Raw genomic sequence first — 23,002 nt, forward strand, 5'->3', positions numbered from 1 at the left:
ATGTCACTAAGCTGTATAGAAGCGTCTTGAAAATATCTAGTCAGTATTATTTACTGTCATTATGGCAAAGATAAAATAAATCAGTTATTATAAATGAGTCATTAAAACTATTATGTTTAGAAATGTGTAGAAAAAAATATTCTCTCCATTAAACAGAAAATGGGAGAAAAAAATAAACAAACGGGGCTAATAATTCTGACTTCAACTGTATGTGTGTGTGTGTATGTATGTGTATATATATATATGTGTGTATATATATATGTATGTGTGTGTGTGTGTGTGTGTGTGTATGTATATATATATATATATATATATATATATATATATATATATATATATACACACACAATGTATGTATGTATATTAGGGCTGGGCGATATGGGCAAAATATCATATCTCAGTATTTTTAGGGGAAATGACAGTATACGATATATGTCCGGTATTTTCCCATAAATGGTTACTGGAGAGTTGAAGCCTTTTTTAAAACTTTATTAAACAATTTATGAGCAAAATATAATTCAAACACTGGGGTTTCCCTCACTGTTTACAAATAACAGCTGCACAAAATCTTTGATAAATAAAATACAGTACAGGTTTTTCTTCTGCTTAACACTATACACAGCTCTACTGTGCTGTTGTTCAAATAACAAAGTCAACAGAACCATAGAAAACAGAGCTACATTGTCAGAGCAATAAATAACACACTTAAATAGTAACACAACAAAAAGTATTGCAGAATGATACACACAGTATTTAATGTCACAAATACAGTGTTGTGATAAGTAATCCTGTATACCACAGTTGTGTGATTGATAAACAACAATTAAATCAGCTGTATATGTTTTAGTTACACATTTATATGTATGTATTGTGCACGATTATTAAACAGTGCACACATCGAAGATATCTAAAGAGAAATCTTTCACTCCATGTCAGAAATCCTACACTTTTTCTTTCATTTTGTTTTGACTAAACTTGTTTTACTAAACATTAAATAAGGAGATGAAAATGAATAGACTACTGATATGAGAATTAATGAAGATGTTTTAGAGTACTGTGATGAAATGCTGGTTCAGCATATAAATGTAAACAGTCATATGTGGTTGAAGTGAGAATTATTAGCCCCACTTAAATTTTTCAATTTTTTATTTAAATATTTCCCAAATTATGTTTAAATTATGATCTTATTTACTTAAATCAGACAATGTTAATGCTTTCTGGGAAATTATATATTTTTTCATATATTTTCAGGGCGACGCAGTGGAGCAGTAGGTAGCAGGAAGGTCGATGGTTCGAGCCGTGGCTGGGTTAGTTGGTGTATCTGTGTGGAGTTTGCATGTTCTCCCCTTGTTCCTGTAGATTTCCTCCGGGTGCTCCGGTTTCCCCCACAGTCCAAAGTCATGCGGTACAGGTGAATTGGGTAGGCTAAATTGTCCGTAGTGTATGAGTGTGAATGAGTGTGTATGGATGTTTCCCAGAGATGGGTTGCAGCTGGAAGGGCATTCGCTGTGTAAAACATATGCTGGATAAGTTGGTTTATTCCGCTGTGACAACCCCGGATTAATAAAGGGACTAAGCCGAAAAGAAAATGAATAAATGAATATATAGTTTTTTATATAGTTAAATTATTAGCCCATCTGTGATATTTTTTCTATAATTTTTTTCTTATTATTTATTTTAGTTTGGCTGGAATAAAAGCAGACTTGATTTATTTTTAATTAAATTTTAAGACCAGAACCCAAACCCAGTGGTTTAAAAACAGTGGCTAATGTTTAAGTTCTAAAATGACAATTATTTAGTATTTTAATCATCGATACTTCTCTATATCAGTTCATTAGTCATTAATTTATTTATTCTTCTTGCCCACAAAGCTTTAAGGTAATAAAAAAAAATGTTCAGAACTTTGAAACAAACCTGGTGGCATGGTGACTCTGTGGTTAGCATTGTAGGTAGAAGGTCACTGGTTTGAGTCTCAGCTGGGCCAGTTGGCATTTCTGTGTGAAGTTTGCATGTTATCCCCGTGTTGGCGTGGGACTCCTAATAATGAGAGACTAAACCGAAGGAAAATGAATGAATAAATGAAACAACCCTACAAGTTTTGTGTAAAATTCTGTGTTGACTGCTAATCTAATAAAAATGATTACAGTTCCAGGAATTGCATAGAAACTGCAATAGAAACTTCATTCCCTCATTTTGATTCTACTTTATAACATTCAAATTAAGGCGTCACGGCGGCACAGTGGGTAGCATGATCGGCTCCCATCAAGAAGGTCGCTGGTTCAAGCCCTGGCTAAGTCAGTTGGCATTTTTATGTGTTGGTGTGGGTTTCCTCCGTGTGCTTCAGTTTCCCCCACAGTCCAAACACATGCGCTGTTGGTGAATTGAATAGGCTAAATTGGCTGTAGGATATTTGTGTGAATGTAAGAGTGTATGGGTGTTTCCCAGTGATGGGTTGCAACTGGAATGGCATCCACTGCGTAAAATATATGCTGGATAAGTTGGCGGTTCATTCCGCTGTGGCCACCCCTGATTAATAAAGGGACTAAGCTAGAAAGAACATGAATGGATGAGCATTCTAAATCCATTCCAAAATGGCCCACAACCTTGCTTATTACACCAAAGACAACATCTCACCAATCTAGACTGAATTTAAAGTTCATTAACAAGAAAAATCCTACCCACAATCACTTTTCAGACCATGCAAAGAAAACTCTCTCTCTCTCTGTCTCTCTCTCTCTCTCTGTCTCCTCCTGCATGTCCGCGGGGGTGAGGAAACACTGCGGAAGAGACGAGAGACAGAACGTGTGTTAATAGACCTCCCTCAGCCTCCCCCCGCTCCTCCACACACTCCCAGATAAGAGGACAGAGCTCTCTCACTCCACTCATTTCACACACAAACACACACACACACACCGCTCCAGGATAGGAAGCAAACTTCTCCTCTGCTGTTTACTTTTCTCTTGTGTTAAGAGCCTGCAGATTGGGACAGTCATTGAGACGTCTCAGTTTCTCCTTCTTATCTATTGCGGGAGTGTGTTTTGGGGTACCTCAAGGGTCAGTGTTCAGTCCCCAGGTCTTTTTCAGGAAAACCAAGCGCGAAGAAGGAAACGCAGCAACTTCATCTCCTTCCAACCATGTGTTTCTCCATCTACTGAATTGACATTTGGCTCTGTTTTTGCTGTCATGAGGCTGGCCAGAAGCGGTTGGCATTTGGCACTGCTGCTGCTGGCGTGGGTCAACCTGGCGAGCTCTGGAAACGGGAACGGTCAAGGGAGACGCGGCGGTGGTGGCGAAAGGCGGAGGAAGCTTCACCGCGTGCAAAACGGACAGTGCAGCTACACCTTCATCCTGCCCGAGATGGAGAGCTGTCAGGAGCAGATGAGCGGGACCCACGGGGTGCAGCGAGACTCCCCGCCGGCCGACAGCGAGTGGTCCGTTCAGAAGCTGCAGCATCTGGAGACGGCCATGGAAAACAACACGCAGTGGCTGCAGAAGGTGAGAATGACTTCATAATCAGACACAGGTGGCTGGCGGCGGCACGCTTGCTCTTTTAAAGGGATAGTTCACTCAAAAATGAAGATTCTGTCATCATTCACTCTAAAAAATGTTGAGTTATTTATTTAACCCAATGCTTGAGTTGAAATATTTGGTGCTTTGTTGGGTTATTTTAAACTTTATTGGGTTATTTATTAATAACTCAACCTGTTGGGTTAAATATTTGGTGCTTTGTTGGGTTATTTTAAACTTTATTGGGTTTTTTATTAATAACTCAACCAGTTGGAATAAATATTTGGTGCTTTGTTGGGTTATTTGAAACTTTATTGGGTTTTTTATTAATAACTCAACCAGTTGGAATAAATATTTGGTGCTTTGTTGGGTTATTTTAAACTTTATTGGTTTTTTTATTAATAACTCAACCAGTTGGAATAAATATTTGGTGCTTTGTTGGGTTACTTTTTTTATCTTTTTTGGGGTCTTATTTAATAAAAATTTTGACTGACAACTGACACAGAACAGTTGTATTAATATGCGTGCGTATAATGTTGTTTTTGCATTACAACGTTTAAGCTCTTACACAATAATTTTGTTTATTTGTTAAATCAAATTGCCTCTCCATGTCATGTTTTTTCCATCCGTTTCATCTGCACTCTTAATTATTGATGATGCAAACGTGCGCTTTGTGGTGGATCTATATTAAATTAATAAAAACGCTTTGTCTGGAACTTAAAATGTAGTGAATATAAAGCATTTTCAACATTTAAAAAAAAAAACTGTATGTTATTTTTTACACAGCCATAATTATAAAATTAATAATAGTACAAGTAATAGCAGCATTAGTAATAACAGAATGTAAAAAAAAAAAAACATTTAATCAAAATAACCCAATGCATTGGGTTAAAATAACCCATAGTTGGGAAAGTGCTAGAATAAATTGTAGTTGGGTTATATGTTGAGGTATTTTTAACCCAACTATTTTAACTGAGTCTATTTACTTATCACTTTCTTCTGTTAAACAAAAAAGAAGATATTTTGAAGAATGCTGGAATGTAATTTTATTGACTTCCTTAGTGTCTGTTTTGTTTACTTTGTAAGTCAGTGGTCCAGGTTTTGAGGGTTTCTTTAAATCATCCTGTTTTGTGTTCAAGAGAAGGAATCCATAATGGTTTGGAACCACTTGAGGGTGAGCATTTACATTTTTGAGCGAATCATCATTTTAATTTGCTTTTTAACACATGTTGGGAATGATTGTATTTATGAGTTGCATACAATTGCTATAAAATGTTTCAGCACCTTTTAAGCATATTATGAGTACTGTAAATGTATCTGTGAATTAACAGTTTTATATATTTTATGATAGTTTTTTTTTAGTTTATTTATAAAAAGTAATTAAAAGTCACTTTTACTGATATCTATAATAGTTTGAAGGGATATATTGTCTGGGTTTGAGGTTGTATATTGCAATACAAAAACTTAGTAATAAACTTGCAGTTTTTAGCTATTTTAAACGCTTTATTCTCTATATATTGTTTTTTTTATACAATATATTGTTTCAAACTACTTAAATGTCTCTACCAGTCACTTCATTAAACTAAACAGTTGAAATTTCAACTTCAAAAGTCAACAGAGCAGAAATCCAGGCAAATAAGCAGAAAATGCACGTGTATTAGGGTTAAATATATCGTTTCAGCATCGATATTGCAATGTGTGCATCTGCAATATTCACATCGCAAGATATACAATGTTGAGTCTGAATTATAGTTGACCAAGAGGTACAGAATAGTATTTAATTAATGTATTTATGGAGAATTTATATGATTTATGCAAAAAATTGTCTTGTTTCTAGTCTAAATATCAAAGGAAAAATAATATTTCAAAGCAAAAACAAGATTGTTTTGCTTGCCTCGCTGACAGATAGTTGTGCTTGTTTTAAGTAAAAACTTGAAAAGGGAAGAAAAGTCAAAAAAACAAAGCAGTATTTTATTTTGAATACATTTTTTTTTTTTTTTATTTTAGATATTTGGACTTGAAATGAGACAAAGGAAAGTAAGAAAAGCATTTTTCTGCACTGTGATTTTTCAGTTTCAGTACCTGAAGGCTGTTAGACTGTTGGAAAACTATCAAATAGTGCTGTTCAAGTTATCTGATGACAATATCCTATATAGCAACATTTATTGCAGAAAAATAAAACATTGCAATGTCAGATTTTACCTATATCGTGCAGCCCTAATGTCAATCACAACATACGGAAACTGTTATCAAACTGATATTATTAAAAGTGTGCATTTCACTCCTTAAACCTTAGCAACACACAAATCTAATGCTTCCTTTATCAGGGTGTGTAAACGTATGTGTTAAATTTGGTCTGATACAGTGCTCAGCATAATTGAGTACACCTTTTTTGATCAATTTCTCAGTGGTTATAGGCAATGTATTTTGGTGCATTTAAACAAAACAGATTTATTAAACAGATACATTTACAAAAAATAATATTTAGTCACCAAACATATTTAAAAATTGAAAGATAATACAATTAAATTCAAGCAAAATATAAAAAATAAAATACAACCTACAATATTCCAAATAAATTTAAAAAAAAATTTTGCTTCTTGATTTTCTCCTCTTTTTTAAATTTGTATTTAATATTTTTCAATAACATATACATTTGGCTATATGAGTTTTTGGACTGTTATCATAAGCTATTTTTTTAGACAAGCTCCAGATTTGGCTTCAGTACTAACTAATATAATGTATATGCACAAATATAATATTGTATAGCTTTCTATTAAAAATATGAATTTAAAAGATAGATTTGTGTGGGGTGAACTTATATATCGTGAGCACTGTATTTAGCAACAGAAGTGATCAGTGGTTAACATCGTAGTCAGAATTATTTTCTGCTCAGTTTGTTTTTATCTTTATCCAAAAAATAAGACCGTCACAATTGGGATCAAATGGGTTTAGATTTAATTTGCAAGTTAAAGGAGAAAGACATCTTTAAAGCAATTAGTATTAACTGAATAGATTTAAGGTTAAATTGTTAATGGTGCAATTTTGTTAGTACACAATTTGGCACACTGATTATGAAGAACAGTGGAAAAGCTTCCCAGAAAAGACTGATTTTGTTGCTTTACAAGGCAAAGTTCCCATCATTTTCTGTGGCAGCACTATAACGCTAAAATAAAACTATAAAAATACTGTATGCAAATTATTTATCCAGTGCATATTTTGAAGTACTGATAGTAAAGAATAAAGTTATCCAGAAAAAACGTATGCTCATCTGATGCATAACTTGGAGTTCTGATGATGAATAATAGTGGAAAAGCTTGCCAGAAAACTCATTTAGTCACTTTATGAGGCAACAGAATTGTGCAACAAAACTACACGTCCCATCATTCTCTTTGGCAGCACTAGACAGGGTTATAATAGTTTTGGATTTTTTATTAGTTTTATTTTGTTTTGACCTTTGTTTTCAAATTTAGATTAGTTTTTAGAGGTAGATTTACTAGTTTATTAATTACTATATTTTGAAATTGCTTAGTTTTAGTTTAGTTGTTATTAGTTTCAGTGTTAGTTTTTTATTTGTTTATTTGGTAAATAAGTATATTTGTTAGGTGCAAGATTCAAAATCATCAGAATACACCTTGTATAATAAAAACTCAACCAAAGATATGTTTTTGAAACATGTATTCAGAGGACACATGAACACTATCATCTACCATCTACCCATCCTCAAACTAATATGACAGCCCACAAGATAGTAGCCCTAAGTACAAAATATGTGTGCAATGCTTTTTCTGAGATTAGATGCACAGTAGTGATGGGAAGTTCGGATCTTCAACGCAAACCTGATCTCTCATGACAATCCCCCCATTAGGACTCAAAATATCAAAAATACAACCCAGGCTCATTCTGAAAACGTTGTCCCGTGGACGTTTCTGGAGGCCGTGAAATACATCCGGGGAGGTATGTATTCTTGCAGTTTTTGCGAATCCGCAAGAGGCTGCTGTGTGCTTTTTTGCATCTCAAATGCCTCTCTCAAGTGCCGTTCGCTCCCGCACTGTTCTCGCGAGAACCTACCAGAGGCCGCTGTTGACCGACTGAATGATTGACTGGCCGACCGGCCATTCAACCGACCCACCCTTCTCCTTCCCTAAACCCAACCAATTTTACAGATTGACCCGCCTGCCCGCTTATACTTCCCTAAACCCAGCCAACAGTTTACAAAAGCCGTCCAAAAAAAGAAAACCTCTTGTCTGATTTTTACCCTGTTTTCGGATTTTATCACAATCTCACCCTGTTGTTTTCTCGTTTGTTTTATTTTTTGGATTCTGTTTTTGTCTTACCTGATTTCTGGAACCGCTCTTCCCCGGACTCGAACTCGGTCGGCATCGTCGTGGTCAACTCCCCTCTGCGTCTTAAGTCCGCCGACGTACACGACGAGCTAACTGGACAAACTGGTTGCAGCGGGAAAGCCCTCCACACGGAGGTAAGCGATCAGCCAGTAAGTGCCAAAAGGAACTGTGTCATATCGCCCCGTAGCGTTCGCTTAAAAAATGAAATGCAGCCATATGTACCTCTGGCTACATAATTTGCGGTCTCCAGAAACGTCTGCGGGACTACATTTTCAGAATGAGCCTGTGTTGCAAAAATATGTATGTTGGCCAAGTGGTACTGTATGCCTACATAGAGCGCACTGAAGTGCTTACGGTGACCTGAGTTCGATTCCTGGCTCAAGGTCCTTTGCTGATCTTTTTCCTCTCTCTATTCCTAATGCTTTTCGGTCTGAAATCTCTACTGTCCTATCATAATAATGGTGAAAAAACACACACAAAAAAAGATTTTTATTCAGCAATCATAATTTTAGTCAGTTAAATCATCACCGTGATCTAATTTTTTGCTTACAATTAAGTTTTGCAACCCAACTGAAGCATGATTCATGTATTTAAATTCCGTTACGGCTTTCTGTTATGAAGTAAACATACGTTTTGCCAGATCCTCTCATTTAATCCCTCGGTTTATTTGCTGTAGTTTAATCAGTTGTCCAAGTTTGGTTCAGTCACAGCAGTAAGTAATTTGTGGATAAGAGTGCTTACTGGAGATGCGAATCGTTTCAAATGATTCAGTTTGATTTGGTTAACTAGTTCCACTGATTCACTTATAAAATCCTGCTAAAAAGAACAATTTTTTCATGATTGGGATTACTTATAAAGAAAAAAAAACTATTTTTTGGGCACACATGTATATAAAACTATAATAACCTTAGCACTAGAATGTTAAAATACACCGTAAGACATAAATTACTCACATCAATTTAGTCCACCAGCACCAAAAAAATCCTTTTTTGACGTAAAGGACTTACTTTTTCATACCAAATCACTTTTTTTGTCACAATCATAATTGCATCGCAAAACATACATCATTAGAGTATATTATTAGGGGGGGACAACTTAATTTTTTACGTTCAATCCACTTAAATATGTATAAACAATTTAGTTAACTTAATCCAATATGGGTTGGGACAACATGAAGGACATTTTTGCAGTGTATAAAGTCTGACTGACTGAATACTAAATTACAAAATCTCTATAGTTGCATTCTGAGGGGCTTAAATATATCTTTTATTGAGTTCATTGTCTTAAGACTTTGGAGTACTATTCAAAAGTACCATTTTATTCTCCACATTATTTAAGACCAATTGAATTCATAAATGCAACGAGAGCTGCAAGTGTTTATAATTAAACCTCTCTTATCGTAATCTGACCTCTTCTTAAACAGAGTCAGGGGTCATGTCTCTTTCCCAGGGAGGTGCAAGTTGTCTCCCTTTGAGCCGTATTGATTGTCGACTTGGGTGGTGCACTGGACACACAGACACGAAACACACACAGACAGCAAACTTTCACTCCACACACCGCAGCACTTCATCTATTCATTAGCTCAATTAATGTCACCCAGCAAAGTTCCCTTGAAGTGCCACTCAGGACTTGCATTCTTCACATTGAAGTGGAATAATAAATCACTCTGCAGTCACTTATGCACATCAAATGCTTCTCTGGTTTTGTCATCTTGCTTCTGTTTAATTGCCACTTCTGTATTATTATCGAAATGAGTGCTTCATTTATTTATTCAGATGTAAAAAGTTCTTCCAGCTCTCTTTGATGTGCTTGTAGCCAACGCACTTAGCTGAATCTGCGAACGGACTTGTGTTAATGGAAATCACACATGACAGGTCCAGAAGCATTGGAGGTCTTGGACTCTGTCGCCTTTTCAGCAAGTTGTGCTTTTTTGGAAAGCGTGCAGTATTGAGCATTCAACCAGATCTTTCTGTCCGTTCTGTTTTGATAAATGCATTTGCGTCGCTAAGATTTACAAAGCCACTCAGCCAACATCTACATCAGTCCAGCTGGCAGCATCTCTACAGAATCTGAAGAAAGGGGTGCGAATGTTTACTCTGACCGGTGTTCATTTGCATTACAATGATTTATTTATTAAAGTATTAGGTTGAGGAACCAAATTTAAATAAGGGGATTTTCAGTAAATATATTGCATAAGGGCTGGGATAGTGGCTCAGTGGTTAGCACCGTCGCCTCACAGCAAGAAGACTGCTGGTTTGAGTCCCAGCTGGGCCAGTTGGCATTTCTGTGTGGAGGTTGCATGTTTCCCTGTGTTGTGGTGTGTTTCCTCCACAGTCTAAAGTTTCCTAGTATCGGTTTGTGTCTGGAAGGGAATCCGTGGTGTAAAACATGTACTGGATAAGTTGGCGGTTCATTCCAATGTGGTGACCCCTGATGAATAAAGAGACTAAGTCGAAGGAAAATGAATAAATGATTATTGCATAAGGTAATATGTACGGTAATTATTACATTGAGATGCATTACATTTTCAGTGTGTATTCACAATGCACAAATGCTATACTCAGAACCAAAAAAATGCAAGCAATAAATGTTTTGAGTCTATACTATATGAATCGAGTACGATTCGCTGACTGACTGATCGACTGACCCACCCTTCTTCTTTTTTAAAACCAACCAATTGTGTTTTCAAAAGCACAGAGTGACCCATCCACCCATCCACCCACTTTCCTTCCCTTCTCCTTTTTTTAAAAAGCAATCCAGAAAAAGAAAATTATCATGTTTTCAGATTTTAACATGTTATTTACTTGTTTGTTTTATTTTCTGGCTTCTGTTTTTGTCTTATCCGCTTTCTGGAACTGTGTTTTGCTTGAACTCTGTTATTGTGGACAATTTCTCTCCGCGTCTCAAGTGCGCCAACATACATGGCAAGCTAACTGGACTAACTGGTAACAGCTGGATAGCCTTCCATATGGAGGCAAGCAGTAAGCTGGTAAGCGCGGAAAGGAACGCTGCAAACCTGCCCATAGCATTCATTTTAAAGACGAAATGCAGCCATACATACTTCTGGATACATAATTTGCGTAGTCCAGAAATGTATATAGGGTTACGTTTTCAGAATGAGCCGATGTTTGCTTTTCCGCGGTTACCAGTTTGCTTAGTAGTTTGTCTTGTATGTACTTGAGACAGAGAGGAAAAGCAAAAACAAAAGGCAAAAAATAAGTGACAGGGTGAGAACGTGGTAAGATCTGAAAACGTGGTAAAACTCAGGTGAAGGCTTTTCTTTTCCTGGATTGTTTTTGAAAATTCTGTTTAGTTTAGGGAGAAAGGTGATCAGGTCGTTCTGTGTTTTTGAAAACACTATCGGTTGGGTTAAGGGAGGAAGGTGATCAGGTCAATTGGTGCTTTTGAAAACACTATTGGTTGGGTTTAGGGAAGGAGTTGGGTGGGAGGATCGGTTGGCTGGTCGGTCAGTCAGTCGACAGGCTGATTTACGTGAGAACAGCAGTCACGAATGGCACTCGTGAGAGAATTTGAGATCTGAAAAAGCATACACCGAGGCCATCCTAGTAGATTTGTGAAAACAAAAACTACAAAAAACATTGCTTCTATGACGTATTATACGATCTCCAGGAATGTATATATGGGTACGTATCAATAATGAACCTGGGTTGCATAAAACCTTTTAAGGTCAATTCATTTCTATTCTATTTCAATAAATATATTTTATAATAAAAAGTGTAATATTAAATGCTCTGAAATGACCCCTCGAAGTGCTGGCTTGAATGTAAGGTATTCTCCAAGCTTATTAAAATCTTTTGAGGGCCTGGTACATGTTGCTTTTGCTGTATAATTGGGCAAATGTTTATGGAGGAGGAGTGTTTAGTTTACTGGCAAATGACTGAAACTAAACGGATATGCTCTCTTGGATCGCTCCTTCTGCTCAGCCTTACCTGATAACTGCACTGGCTCCATTAACAGGAAGGAGAGGGAGGGTAAAAGGCCACTATATGGACTATAGGAGTCTATGGAAAGCAAGAGGAGCCATTTGAAGTCTTTGCTTATTTTCTGTGTAATGGCCGTGGACCAAAGATCTCCCTGGAAAAGAGTTCTTCAAAGGCCAAGGGATTAGAGATTGTACGTCCCATTTAGAGCAGCTTGAGATATGGCAAAGGACCAGACTCGTTTTAGTGGGAGCCTTGTTGGATGTAGCAAGAAGTAAAAAAAGAAAACCTTCTCAACTTCAATTCACAGGCTTTTTGGCTTGATCAATTCTGGCTATTTTTAAAATGATGCACACTTGGTAATTCTTTATGCTTGTTTATTCTTTAATAGGAAATTTTTTCACTGCATGTTATGTTGTTAGCATCCCTCTTAAAAATCCCTTTTTAACACAAAAAAAGGTAAAAAAGTTGACTCAACTTAAAATTGTAAGGCAACTTGCTGCACTGCTTTTTTGAGTAGTGCACTTAAGTTGAGTCAACTCAAAAAGCTCTGCAGCAAATTTAGTGACTTATTACTATGACAAATGTCATGATGGCAGTATTACACGAGGCTCATTCTGAAAACGTAGCCCAATATACATTTCTGGAGATCGCAAATTATGTAGCCAGAAGTATGTATAGCTGCATTTCGTCTTTACATTAAAATTATACATTGGCAAAAATGCATTGCTTTATTTGCTTAATTAAATACCTAAATCCCAAACTCTGCTTAATAAACTACACAATTCACGGTATGATTTATGTCTGTAGCACAGACTTTGCAAGACAAGTATGCACGAAAGTTTGTTACTTATTGTTAGAGGTTTGTTCAAATCCCCTACCCTAAGTTTGAGCAACACTAATAGAGATGTTTGCCTAATTATTGGCAGTGCAGCACCATGCCAATAGTCAGCAGGCCTAACAACTGAAATAAGACCTGCAATTTGGTAACAGCTGTGCATCCATCACTCTGCAATCAATGCTCTTTTCCAAGGACGCTGTAAAAACAGCATTTAGAGCCAAATGTGCTTTAAACGGTTTGAGCAAAGGTGGCTCAATTATTACATTGTAAAAAGAGCCTCATTGCTAGAAGGTAAATACTAAAATAAGACAACAGTAAAACTTCACAGCATGTTTAAAACTCAATAGTTTTATGCTCAATCCACCTAAATTTGTAAAAGTTAATCTGTTAACTTAATTCCTTCATATTTTCCTAACACAAATCGATTATGTGAAATCAAGCATTTTTTACAGTGTTGCATTTTATAGTAACATTTAATTATAGGTTGTATGGTGGCTCAGTGGTTAGCACTGTCACCTCACAGCATTGATTCAAGTCCCGGGTGGCCATTGGCATTTCTGTGTGGAGTTTGCATGTTTTCCCTATGTTGGCGTGGGTTTCCTCCGAGTGCTCCGGTTACCCTACACTCCAAAGATATGCACTATAAGTGAATTGGAAAACCAAATTGGCTATAGTGTATGAGTGTGTGTGTTTGAATGTGAGAGTGTATAGATGTTTCCCAGCACTGGGTTGTGGCTGGAATGGCATCCTCTGCATAAAACATGCTGAAATAGTTGGAGGCTTGTTTTGCTGTGGCGAACCCTGATAAAGGAAAATGAATGAATTTTAATTATACTTAAATGTTTATTGCTTTTATTTTCAGGTTCTGAGTTTATATGTATTTTTTATGTTAATATATAAACATTTACATAAAATAAATATTTAAATATAACTAATATAAATAAAATATGATACACTAGATTAAATGAATATCAAAATAATAACAACATTTAATCTTATATTTATTAAATCATTAATCTCAATTAAATTTTATTTATTACTTTGTTATTAATTATTACTTTGTTAAAAGGCCTTCTTAGAAAGTGAAAGCTAGAAGGTAAACACTAAAATACAACATAACAGCGTTAAAACTTTCCAACATGTGATTAGATTTAATCCGCATTTTATGTTTAAAACTGAATTGTTTTATGCTCAATCCATGTACATTTGTAAAAATTAATAAGTTCCCTGCTAAAAAATCCATCTTAAACCAGCCTAGGCTGGTTGGCTGGTTTTAGCTGGTCGACCAGGCTGGTTTTAGAGGGGTTTTGGCCATTTCCAGGCTGGTTTCCAGCCATTTCCAGCCTGGTCTTAGCTGGTCAGGCTGGAAAATGACCAGCTAAATCCAGCTAAAACCAGCTTGACCAGCCTGGTTTAAGCTGGACATAGCTGGTTTTGGCTGGGCTCTCAGCCTGGCTAGGCTGGTCAAGCTGGTTTTAGCTGGTCATCTCCCAGCCTAACCAGCTAAGACCAGGCTGGAAATGGCTGGAAACCAGCCTGGAAGTGGCCAAAACCCCTCTAAAACCAGCCTGGTTGACCAGCTAAAACCAGCCAACCAGTCTAGGCTGGTTTAAGCTGGATTTTTCAGCAGGGTTATCTAAATCCTTGCATGTTTTCCCAACACAATCGATTGTATGAAAGCCAGCATTTTTTACAGTGTAACATTTTATAGTAACATTTTAATGTAATGTGTATTTATATAGCGCATTTATCGTGTTTGACTATACACCCAAAGTGCTTCACAATCAGGGGGGGGGGGTCTCTCCACCAGTGTGCAACATTCACTTGGATGATGCGAAGGCAGCCTCAGGACAACGGTGCCAGTGCGCTCACCACACATCAGCTGTAGGTGAGTGGAGAGACAGTGATAGAGCCAATTCTGTAGTTGGGGATGTTTGGGAGGCCATGATCGATAAGAACCGATGGTGGAAATTTAGCCTGGACACCAGGGTTAAACCCCTACTCTTTACGAGAAGTGCCATGGAATTTTTAAAAACCTCGGTTTAACGTCCCATCTGAAACTCACTCACAGTCCCCCTCAATATACTGGGGCATTAGGACACACAAAGACCACTTCCAACAGCAGCCTAGTTTTCTCACGTGGTCTCCCATCCAGGTACTGACCAGACTCAGCCCTGCTTATCTTCAGTGAGTAACCATTTCTGGTTCTGAGTCTATACTATATGTATCTTTAATGTTAATATATTAACAGTTACATGAATGAAAAATGAATTTAAAGCTAAATAATTTATTGAAATAAAACATAATACAATATGAAATGTATTGTAAAATGTCAGTCAATTAATCTCAATCAAGTTTTAATTATTACTTTGTTATTACTCAATTACTACTTCGTAAAAAGAGCCTCGTAGAAAGTGAAAGCTAAAAGGAAAAACTTAAATAAGACAACAACTGTAAAACTTCCCAGCATGTGATCGGTTTTAATACATGGTGTTCTTCCTAATGCAACAGCACATTAACAAGCCTCCAGCGGTTCGGCTAATAGTTTTTTGCTCTCTGGCTTATTGTGCATATTATTCCTCCAGAGGAATGAGAGAGATAGATGGAGTGAAGGATTGCTGGAGGAGGGGATGGGAAATGGCGAAGCCTGCTGAGTTTACAATGTCTCGGCACTGTCTTTAATGATCCCGTAAAACCGCACGGTTGCAGGGTTTCATTGGGAGCGGAGCGAGGGCTGGACTGGTGATTAATCCCACTATCAAGATGTCAAATCAGAACTGTGCACATCAAAAGCTCACTCAGCACACATGTTCCTGCGAAAAATGTTCTCTGGAGCTCAAGATAAAACCCTGGAGGGATGCTCTCAGGGAATCCTGAGAATTTGAGAAAATCTGATGCTTGCTGATTGTGACATATTGTTTGATCCAAAACTAATTTGGCATCACTTTCGATTAGTTATGCATTCACTTGAATGGGCTGTAAAATTCATTTTTGACATCCATGAGTGATTCCTCAGGCCAAATGGCTTCATATTGCATTAAAGTAGCCATTTTTGGAGTCACCGTGAAATCTGAATTGACAGTTCCTGTATTTTGTGGAATATTGCAGTGTTTTTGTTGATAAACTACCTCCACTGTTAAAAGCGATTAGTTGACTTTCCTTTAAAGAGTGAGTAAACCCATTGCCTTAACATTGTGAAGTAAATAACTATGAGTAAAATTATGTAAATTAAAAGACACCTATGATGAAATCAACTTTTGTGAGCTGTTTGGACAGAACTGTGTGTAATTATAATGTGTCCACAGTCATATTAGAGTGATGTAAACACAATAAGTCTCTTTTTTTTTTTATAATTTCCTGATGTTGAAAAAGGATCCAAATCCCAACGTGACTAGAAGTGTGGTTTTCCCCGCCCACCAAATTGATTGACAGGTGCCATGTCACCATTATAACATGTATACACATGTCCACAGAACATGTTTTGCAGAGAAACTGGGATTAAAACATGTTACATCTCTCTGTTATCTGCTGCTGCTCAATTATAAAATTTTAGTTTAAAACGTTTTTTTTTTTTAAAAAGCATGTTTGTAATAAATACAGTAAAATCGCCATGTAATTCTTAACCGATATAATCACAACGGCTGCATGGTGTCAATAAACGCACATGTGTGTGTTTTATGTGTACTGCAAACAGCATTTGTGTGTGACTCATCATTTCAGAAAGGCTTGAATAGACTGCACCACAAATACATGAAATAAACTTACTTGGTATTTTTGACTCGTGACCTTATTTAAGCTTTATACTGTATGTGTCTGTTTCCATCTCTGACGGCTGTTTATCTGACGTAATGCATGATGAAGCAGACACACACGTGGAGCGGTGTGCAGGGAGAAGCAGCTCAGTTGCATTTAAAACCACAGGCTACAGAAACAGCTAAATTCTCATCAGACAGCAATATGGGAAGATTCTACATTATATAACAAATTATCTGATATTTTCTGATATCTGATATTAGATATATATTATTTTGAGCTGAAACTTTACAGATTCTGGAGACACCAAAGGCTTATCTTACATCTTGTAAAAAGGGTAAAATAGGTTCCCTTTAGGTCAACTTATCAATTGCAACTTCCAACAGGTTTACTCACTTTTTTAAGTCAACTTGTAGCTTTTAAAACATTGGGTTTACTCACTTTAAGTAAAGTTGACTAATTGCTTTTTACAGTGTGGGTTTTCAAGTAGCTTATCAAAAACACTGCAATATTACACAAATTACAGAAACTGTCAATGCTGATTTTATGGTGACTAGTGACATCGCTTTTTTACAATGCATTTGCAATCTTTAATAGAATAAAGTATCTTTTCATCAATTTTATTTTATATAAAACATTAATCGATTCTTATTAATGTTTACTGACAAGAGGGGTGGGATTAACCTTTAATTCACATGAGATCCAACTAAATGGCATTTAATCAAAACTATTTATCAAAATTATAGCATTTAACAGGAAAATTCATGAAAAAATAGCTTTTCCCAGGATGCTGTACCAAAAAGTCCAGTCAGAAAATCAATTCAAGCAAGCGGCAAATAAAATCGCTCCACTCACTTCTATAAAGTACCACAACTATACGTCAATCAAAACAAAATTGTACTGAATCCATAGAAAATAAAGTTGCCAGCAAGAACCAAACAATAGTTTTCATAGTGATACCATAAAATAACTTTTTAGTGAAAAGTGACATTTTATTATGTAAAAAACATAATTTAAATAATCTGTTTTCACTATAAAAGCTCTTTGTGGTAGGAAACAATTCAACAAATGTTAAAGGTTCTTCATGGAACCATCATTGTCAATAAAAAACTTTTAATTTAACCCTTATGCGCTGTTCAGGACTCTGGGGGGATTTTGAGTCATAATTCGGCTACAACTTTCTCTGTGTTTTAGCAAATGGAAGGACTTTTGGTGACACCTTATTTTGACACATATTTTAGGAAAATGCTTTGAAAATTGTCAAATTTAACAATACACTCTGGGCAGATTTGACTACCCTTTCGTTATGTTCATGGTTGTTTTTGCCCCATTGACTTCCATTATAATGACATTTTTTTGATTGCAAATCCTTGACACCATATAATAACGCATTCTTGACTGTTGCTGGTTTTCCCTGATCAGAAGAAGTAAATTGACTAATTTTTACAGTTGATCATCAGTTGCAGTGCAAAAAAAGTTTGTGTAAGTGTATGAAAGAGACTTTTGCACACTTATCCTGATGCCGGCAGCTACAGTTCAGCTCTCTGCAACTCTCACATGGTCGCCCACTGAAGCTAAGCAGGGCTGAGCCTGGTCAGTACCTGGATGGGAGACCACATGGGAAAGCTAGGTTGCTGCCAGAAGTTGTTTTAGTGAGGCCAACAGGGGACACTCAACCTGTGCTCTGTGTGGGTCCTAACGCCCCAGTATAGTGAAGGGGACTCTATACTGCTCAGTGAGTGGCGTCTTTAAAAATCCCAGGATGTAGGGATTCAACCCTGGTATTCTGGCCAAATTTGCCCACTAGTCTCTGTCCATCATGACCTTTTAGCCATCCCCATATCATAATTGGTTTCATCACTCTGTCTTCTCTTCACCAATCAGCTAATGCGTGGTGTGCAGTCTGGCGCAATATGGCTGCCGTCGTGTCATCCAGGTGGATGCTGCACACTAGTGGTGGATGAGGAGATTCCCTCAATGTGTAAAGCACTTTGAGTGTCTGGAAAAGCGTTATATAAATGTAAGGAATTATTTTTTATCATTATGTGTTTGAGAAAATAAGAAATAAGCAGCTCAGCTCTCAGAAAATACTAAACATAATAAGTGTATTTATGCACACACATTATAATCTGCTGTTTTACTCATTAGAACTCAAAGGCCTATCTAAATGGTTAATGCTACCAATGATCAGCAGAAAAAAATAAAAGTTGTAACTTTTGCCAACAGGGAAAAACAACAACAATCAAGAATGCAGGATTATTTAGTGTCATGGCTTTGCAATATAAAAAAGTTGGGTCCCACTTTATATTAAGTGTCACTTATATCTGTAACTAGATGTGTAAGTAGTATGTAACTACAGTGTATGCACACACTGGTACGTAGTATTTACTTGTTTAATACTGGTATAACTACACACATGTAACAAACATACTGTACTACTGTGTGTTAAGTTCAAATGTGTAACAGGACATTGGTAACAACACTAAAAATGTACACATCTGTAACAAGAATTACATAAGTACATTGTGTAACAACAATATACTTGCAGGTGTTTTTCCACTTCCACACCTGTTTGCATACTATGTGCTTCTGAACACTGTACTAGAATAAGAATGGCAGAACTAATGCTGCTTTAGAAGGTTTTACCTTGTGATACTAGTGTAATTACAGGGTAAGTCATCAGGAACTGTCCACTCAATACAACGTTTAAAATGGTCACAAATGGATTTGTGCAACTGTTTAACAACAGCAAACTTCTGCCAAAATGTATAAGTGTATATAGAAACATACACATGCCTTATGTTTATATGTTGTTTTGAGGTAAACTGTAGAATCATCTCAGTAATTCACATTAAAGGGGTGGTTTACCAAAGATAGTGTTATTAATGTCCTGTTACACATTTGAACTTACACATACTATTCAGTGGATTGTTACATGTATTTAGTAACACCAGTATTACACAAGTAAATACTATGTACCAGTATGTGCAGACACTGTAGTTAAATACTACTTACACATCTAGTTACCATGTACATTCACAAGCGACACTTAATATAAAAAGGGACCAAACGTTGTTAAAATGGATGTCAATGGGGCAAAGACAGCCCCAAACATATAACAAAAGAGTAGCATATTTGAACAGCACACAAGGGTTAAAGAATTTGATGCACTTTAAAGTAAGGAAAGCTACCACTTCAATGTCCTCTCTGAACTCTAAATGTTCTGGATCTCTGCAGAAGTCCAGTGGCACAGCGAGACGTCGAGTACGGATAATATGCACAATGTGTTAAATATGTGTGTTCTTGTCTTTTATAAATGTCGTCTCTATTTATGTGTGCCCGTCTATTGATTTTGGCTCAGATCACAGCAGAAGGCCTTGCTTTGTTAAATAAACATGGCGTTCGTGTTTATCATTCTTGGGGAAGTGTCTTTGAGAGCAAAGAGAGATGCTGGGCTTGGGGAAGAGCTGGACGTGGGCTTGCTTGTGTTGCTTTTTACTGACATCAGTCAGCATTTAAGATCTCTCCTGGAGCCAGAACTCCTACAGCGTGACAACAGCCGCACTGATAGCACTAAACTTTACAGGCGCTTTGGCACCAGCACTGCATCAACTCTATCTGCTGTCGTTGAGATATTAGTCAAATGCCGCTATGATTGGAGACCTGACATTAGTGTTTTCATCCATAATTGAAGTTCAGTCTTGCACTTCCATTACACAAAAACCTTTCAAGGAACACCATTTTTTCCTTATAAAATAGATTTTACAAGTCACCTAGAGTTGTTCAGTTTTAACTTAGATCTCCGGGTTTGGCGTTAGCACTTCTAGCTTAGCTTAGCATAGATAAAATCGCATCTCAAAAATGTTTTGCTAATGTTCCTATTTAAAGCTTGACTTGTATGTAGTTATATCATGTACTGAGACCAACTGAAAATGAAAAGTTTTCTAGGCCAATATGGCTAGGAACTATACAGTCATTCTGGCATAATGATCAGTGAACTTTGCTACCATACCATGGCTACAGCAGGCACAAGGGTATCACGCAGCACTTGAAAGTAGTCCCAGATTTGATAACATAATATCATTGGACCTTCTGCAGCCATGATACTGCGGCAAGGTTCTTTGATCAGTACGCTAGATTTAGAGTTTTATTGGTCTTAGTAACTGGGAGTGAAAGAAAAGAATAAGTTAATAAGTGTATGCTTAAAAATAAGATGATTATGATGGATAATAAAGCTCAGAGTGTCTCCTTTCCAATGATACATAACCTGTGAATGTAGATCAAATCATTCAGCAACTGTAAATGTTTTAGCTTTGGGAAGATAATTTTTGGGAAAGTGCCTTTGACGGTGAGGGAGAGAAGGACATCGACACAGCCTCAGAAAATTTTTTACAGAAATCTTATTTTGCATGATATTTTCATCAAATTTAAAATATAAACTCAAGACATAATTTGCTTTCAAGTCACATTTTTTCTAGGACATTACATTAATGTTTTCCTGTGTTTGTATTTGAAAAACAAATATTAAACACAATACAGTTTTTTTTTTCATCATGACTTCGTAATGTATAACTTTTTATATTTTTTAACATGTAACTTCTCCTTTCACCACAGTAAAGCTCAAAGTGTCTTCTTTCCAATGATACATAATTTGTGTTTGTAGCTTACTGGAGTCAGAAACTGTTACTATTTAAAGTTAGGTAGGTGTAAACCCCCAGAATTGAGTGGTGGCTAACTTAAATAAAAAGTGCAACTCAGGCTTATTATTGATACTTACCACAAATAAATTATCGGAGATCGTAAAATACATCCCAGGGCGTAAGTTTTTTACTATTTGTTTTTGTGAATTTACAGAAAGCAGCTGTGTACGCATTTTCTGATCTCAGATTTTTCCTGCGAGTGCCATTCGTGCCTGCTGTTCTTGCGTAAATGCACCCGAGGCAGCTGTTGACTGACTGACTGACCAACCGATCAACCCACCCATCCCTCCCTTTCCCAAAACCCAACCAGCAGTGTTTTCAAAAGCAATCCAGAAAAAAGAAAAGCCCTCACGGCTTGTCATGGTATTAAGCTCCAAAATCATGCTGTAATATCGTAATCTTAGATCTTAATCATGCATATATCTTGGAGTTCGTCTCAGTAATGATAAGAGACCAAAAACAAACATGGTTCAAGTATGTTCTTTGTCTGGCAGCACACAAGTGTTGTGGTTATGGGTGCTTAAGTCAGCACTTCTCATTCTCTGCTCTTACACACATACAACATCATGCTACTTATACACTCACCAACCACTTAGTTACACCTCACTAGTATCGGGTTGGACCCCCTTTTGCCTTCAGAACTGCCTTTGTGGCATAGATTCAACAAGGTACTGGAAATATTCCTCAGAGATTTTGGTCCATATTGACATGATAGCATCACTAAGTGGCTGCAGATTTGTTGGCTGCACATCCATGATGTGAATCTCTTGCTCCACCACATCCTAAATGTGCTCTATTGATTTGAGATCTGGTGACTGTAAAGGCCAATTGAATCAAGAATAAAAAGAAAAGCCTTCACTGCTTGCTTTCTGGAAACTTTCTTTGCCTCACTCAAACCCCATCATCATGGTCAACTCCTCTCTGTTTGTCAAGTCTGCTGATGTACACAGCGAGCTACTGGGCAAACTGGTAACTATGGAAAAGCTGTCCACATGAAGGTAAGCGGTCAGCTGGTAGCGCAAAAAGAAACAAAAGCCATTGTGGCGTTGTACCGCCCATTGTGTTCGTTTTAAAGATGACACGCAGCCATACGTACCTGTGGCTTCATAATTTGCACTCTCCAGAAATTTTTACAGGAGTACATTTTCACAATGAGCCTGTATTGAAAATGTGTGCTTAAAGGCTTGTGCACACTGAGACGTTTTTTGCTCGCGTTTTATGTCAACGTTTAACACCTCGTGACTAAATAACGGGCTTCAATGGGATCGTGCACACCAACGCGCAAAACAGCAGGTGCAAAACGGCAGGCGCAAAAGCGTTGTTTTGAAAATAAACGCCACATGCTCATTTTTTTTGTTTTGATGCGCCGCGTCAAAATCTTCTCCACCAATCAGATCGTCTCTTTTGCTAACGTGCACGGAGCTGCTGAAGTTACAGTAAACAGCACTTGGAGGCGCTCAAGCGCTAAACTGTTAATGCGAGCGCACATTGAAGAAGATGCCCAGAGGCGATATGAACGTGGAGCTGCTTATTGCACTGGTGAACAATCATTTCTTCATCGCTAGAGCTGGAGCTGCTGCTTGAACCATCCATGCTTGTTCGAGTCACCAGTAACTTTAACAACAAACGTGTGAACTTCCTCTTCTCCTCTTCTTCTGTGTTATAAGCGGGTGCCAGAAGCTTAATGTTGTGGAGCGCCATCTAACGTCAAAAGAGTGATTTTGCATACTCTTCAGCTTGACGCCAGTGAAAAGCGCTTGGGCTTGAATACTGAAAAATGTCTGGTAAAATGCTGATGATAAATGCAAACGAAAAGCGTCCCCGTGTTTAGGAGCCTTTACACAGGTGAGTGGGCTTGACAAACTACCTGTAGAAACACTCTTCTCTCTCTAAAAAACAAAAACACTCCCCCTT

At 37.1% G+C, this 23,002-nt stretch overlaps 1 protein-coding gene across 6 annotated transcripts in view; it reads left to right on the top strand.

Annotated features, from left to right (window-relative positions):
- angpt4 (angiopoietin 4) overlaps nucleotides 1–23,002 on the top strand; it is a 115,538-nt gene that overhangs the window by 24,414 nt on the left and 68,122 nt on the right. For 2 of the 6 annotated variants that reach the window (XM_087258064.1, XM_087258065.1), the window contains 2 exons: nucleotides 1,252–1,307; nucleotides 3,085–3,495. In XM_087258064.1, the coding sequence (XP_087114190.1) occupies nucleotides 3,184–3,495 (312 nt within the window). In that variant the 5' untranslated portion in view covers nucleotides 1,252–1,307; nucleotides 3,085–3,183. The remainder of the gene's footprint in view (nucleotides 1–1,251; nucleotides 1,308–3,084; nucleotides 3,496–23,002) is intronic. The other 4 variants (XM_087258062.1, XM_087258063.1, XM_087258066.1 and 1 more) reach the window with 2 other exon arrangements.

Source organism: Danio rerio, chromosome 6 (genome assembly GCF_052040795.2).
Source record: "Danio rerio strain M-AB ecotype USA chromosome 6, GRCz13ab, whole genome shotgun sequence".
Classification (NCBI taxonomy): Eukaryota; Metazoa; Chordata; class Actinopteri; order Cypriniformes; family Danionidae; genus Danio; species Danio rerio.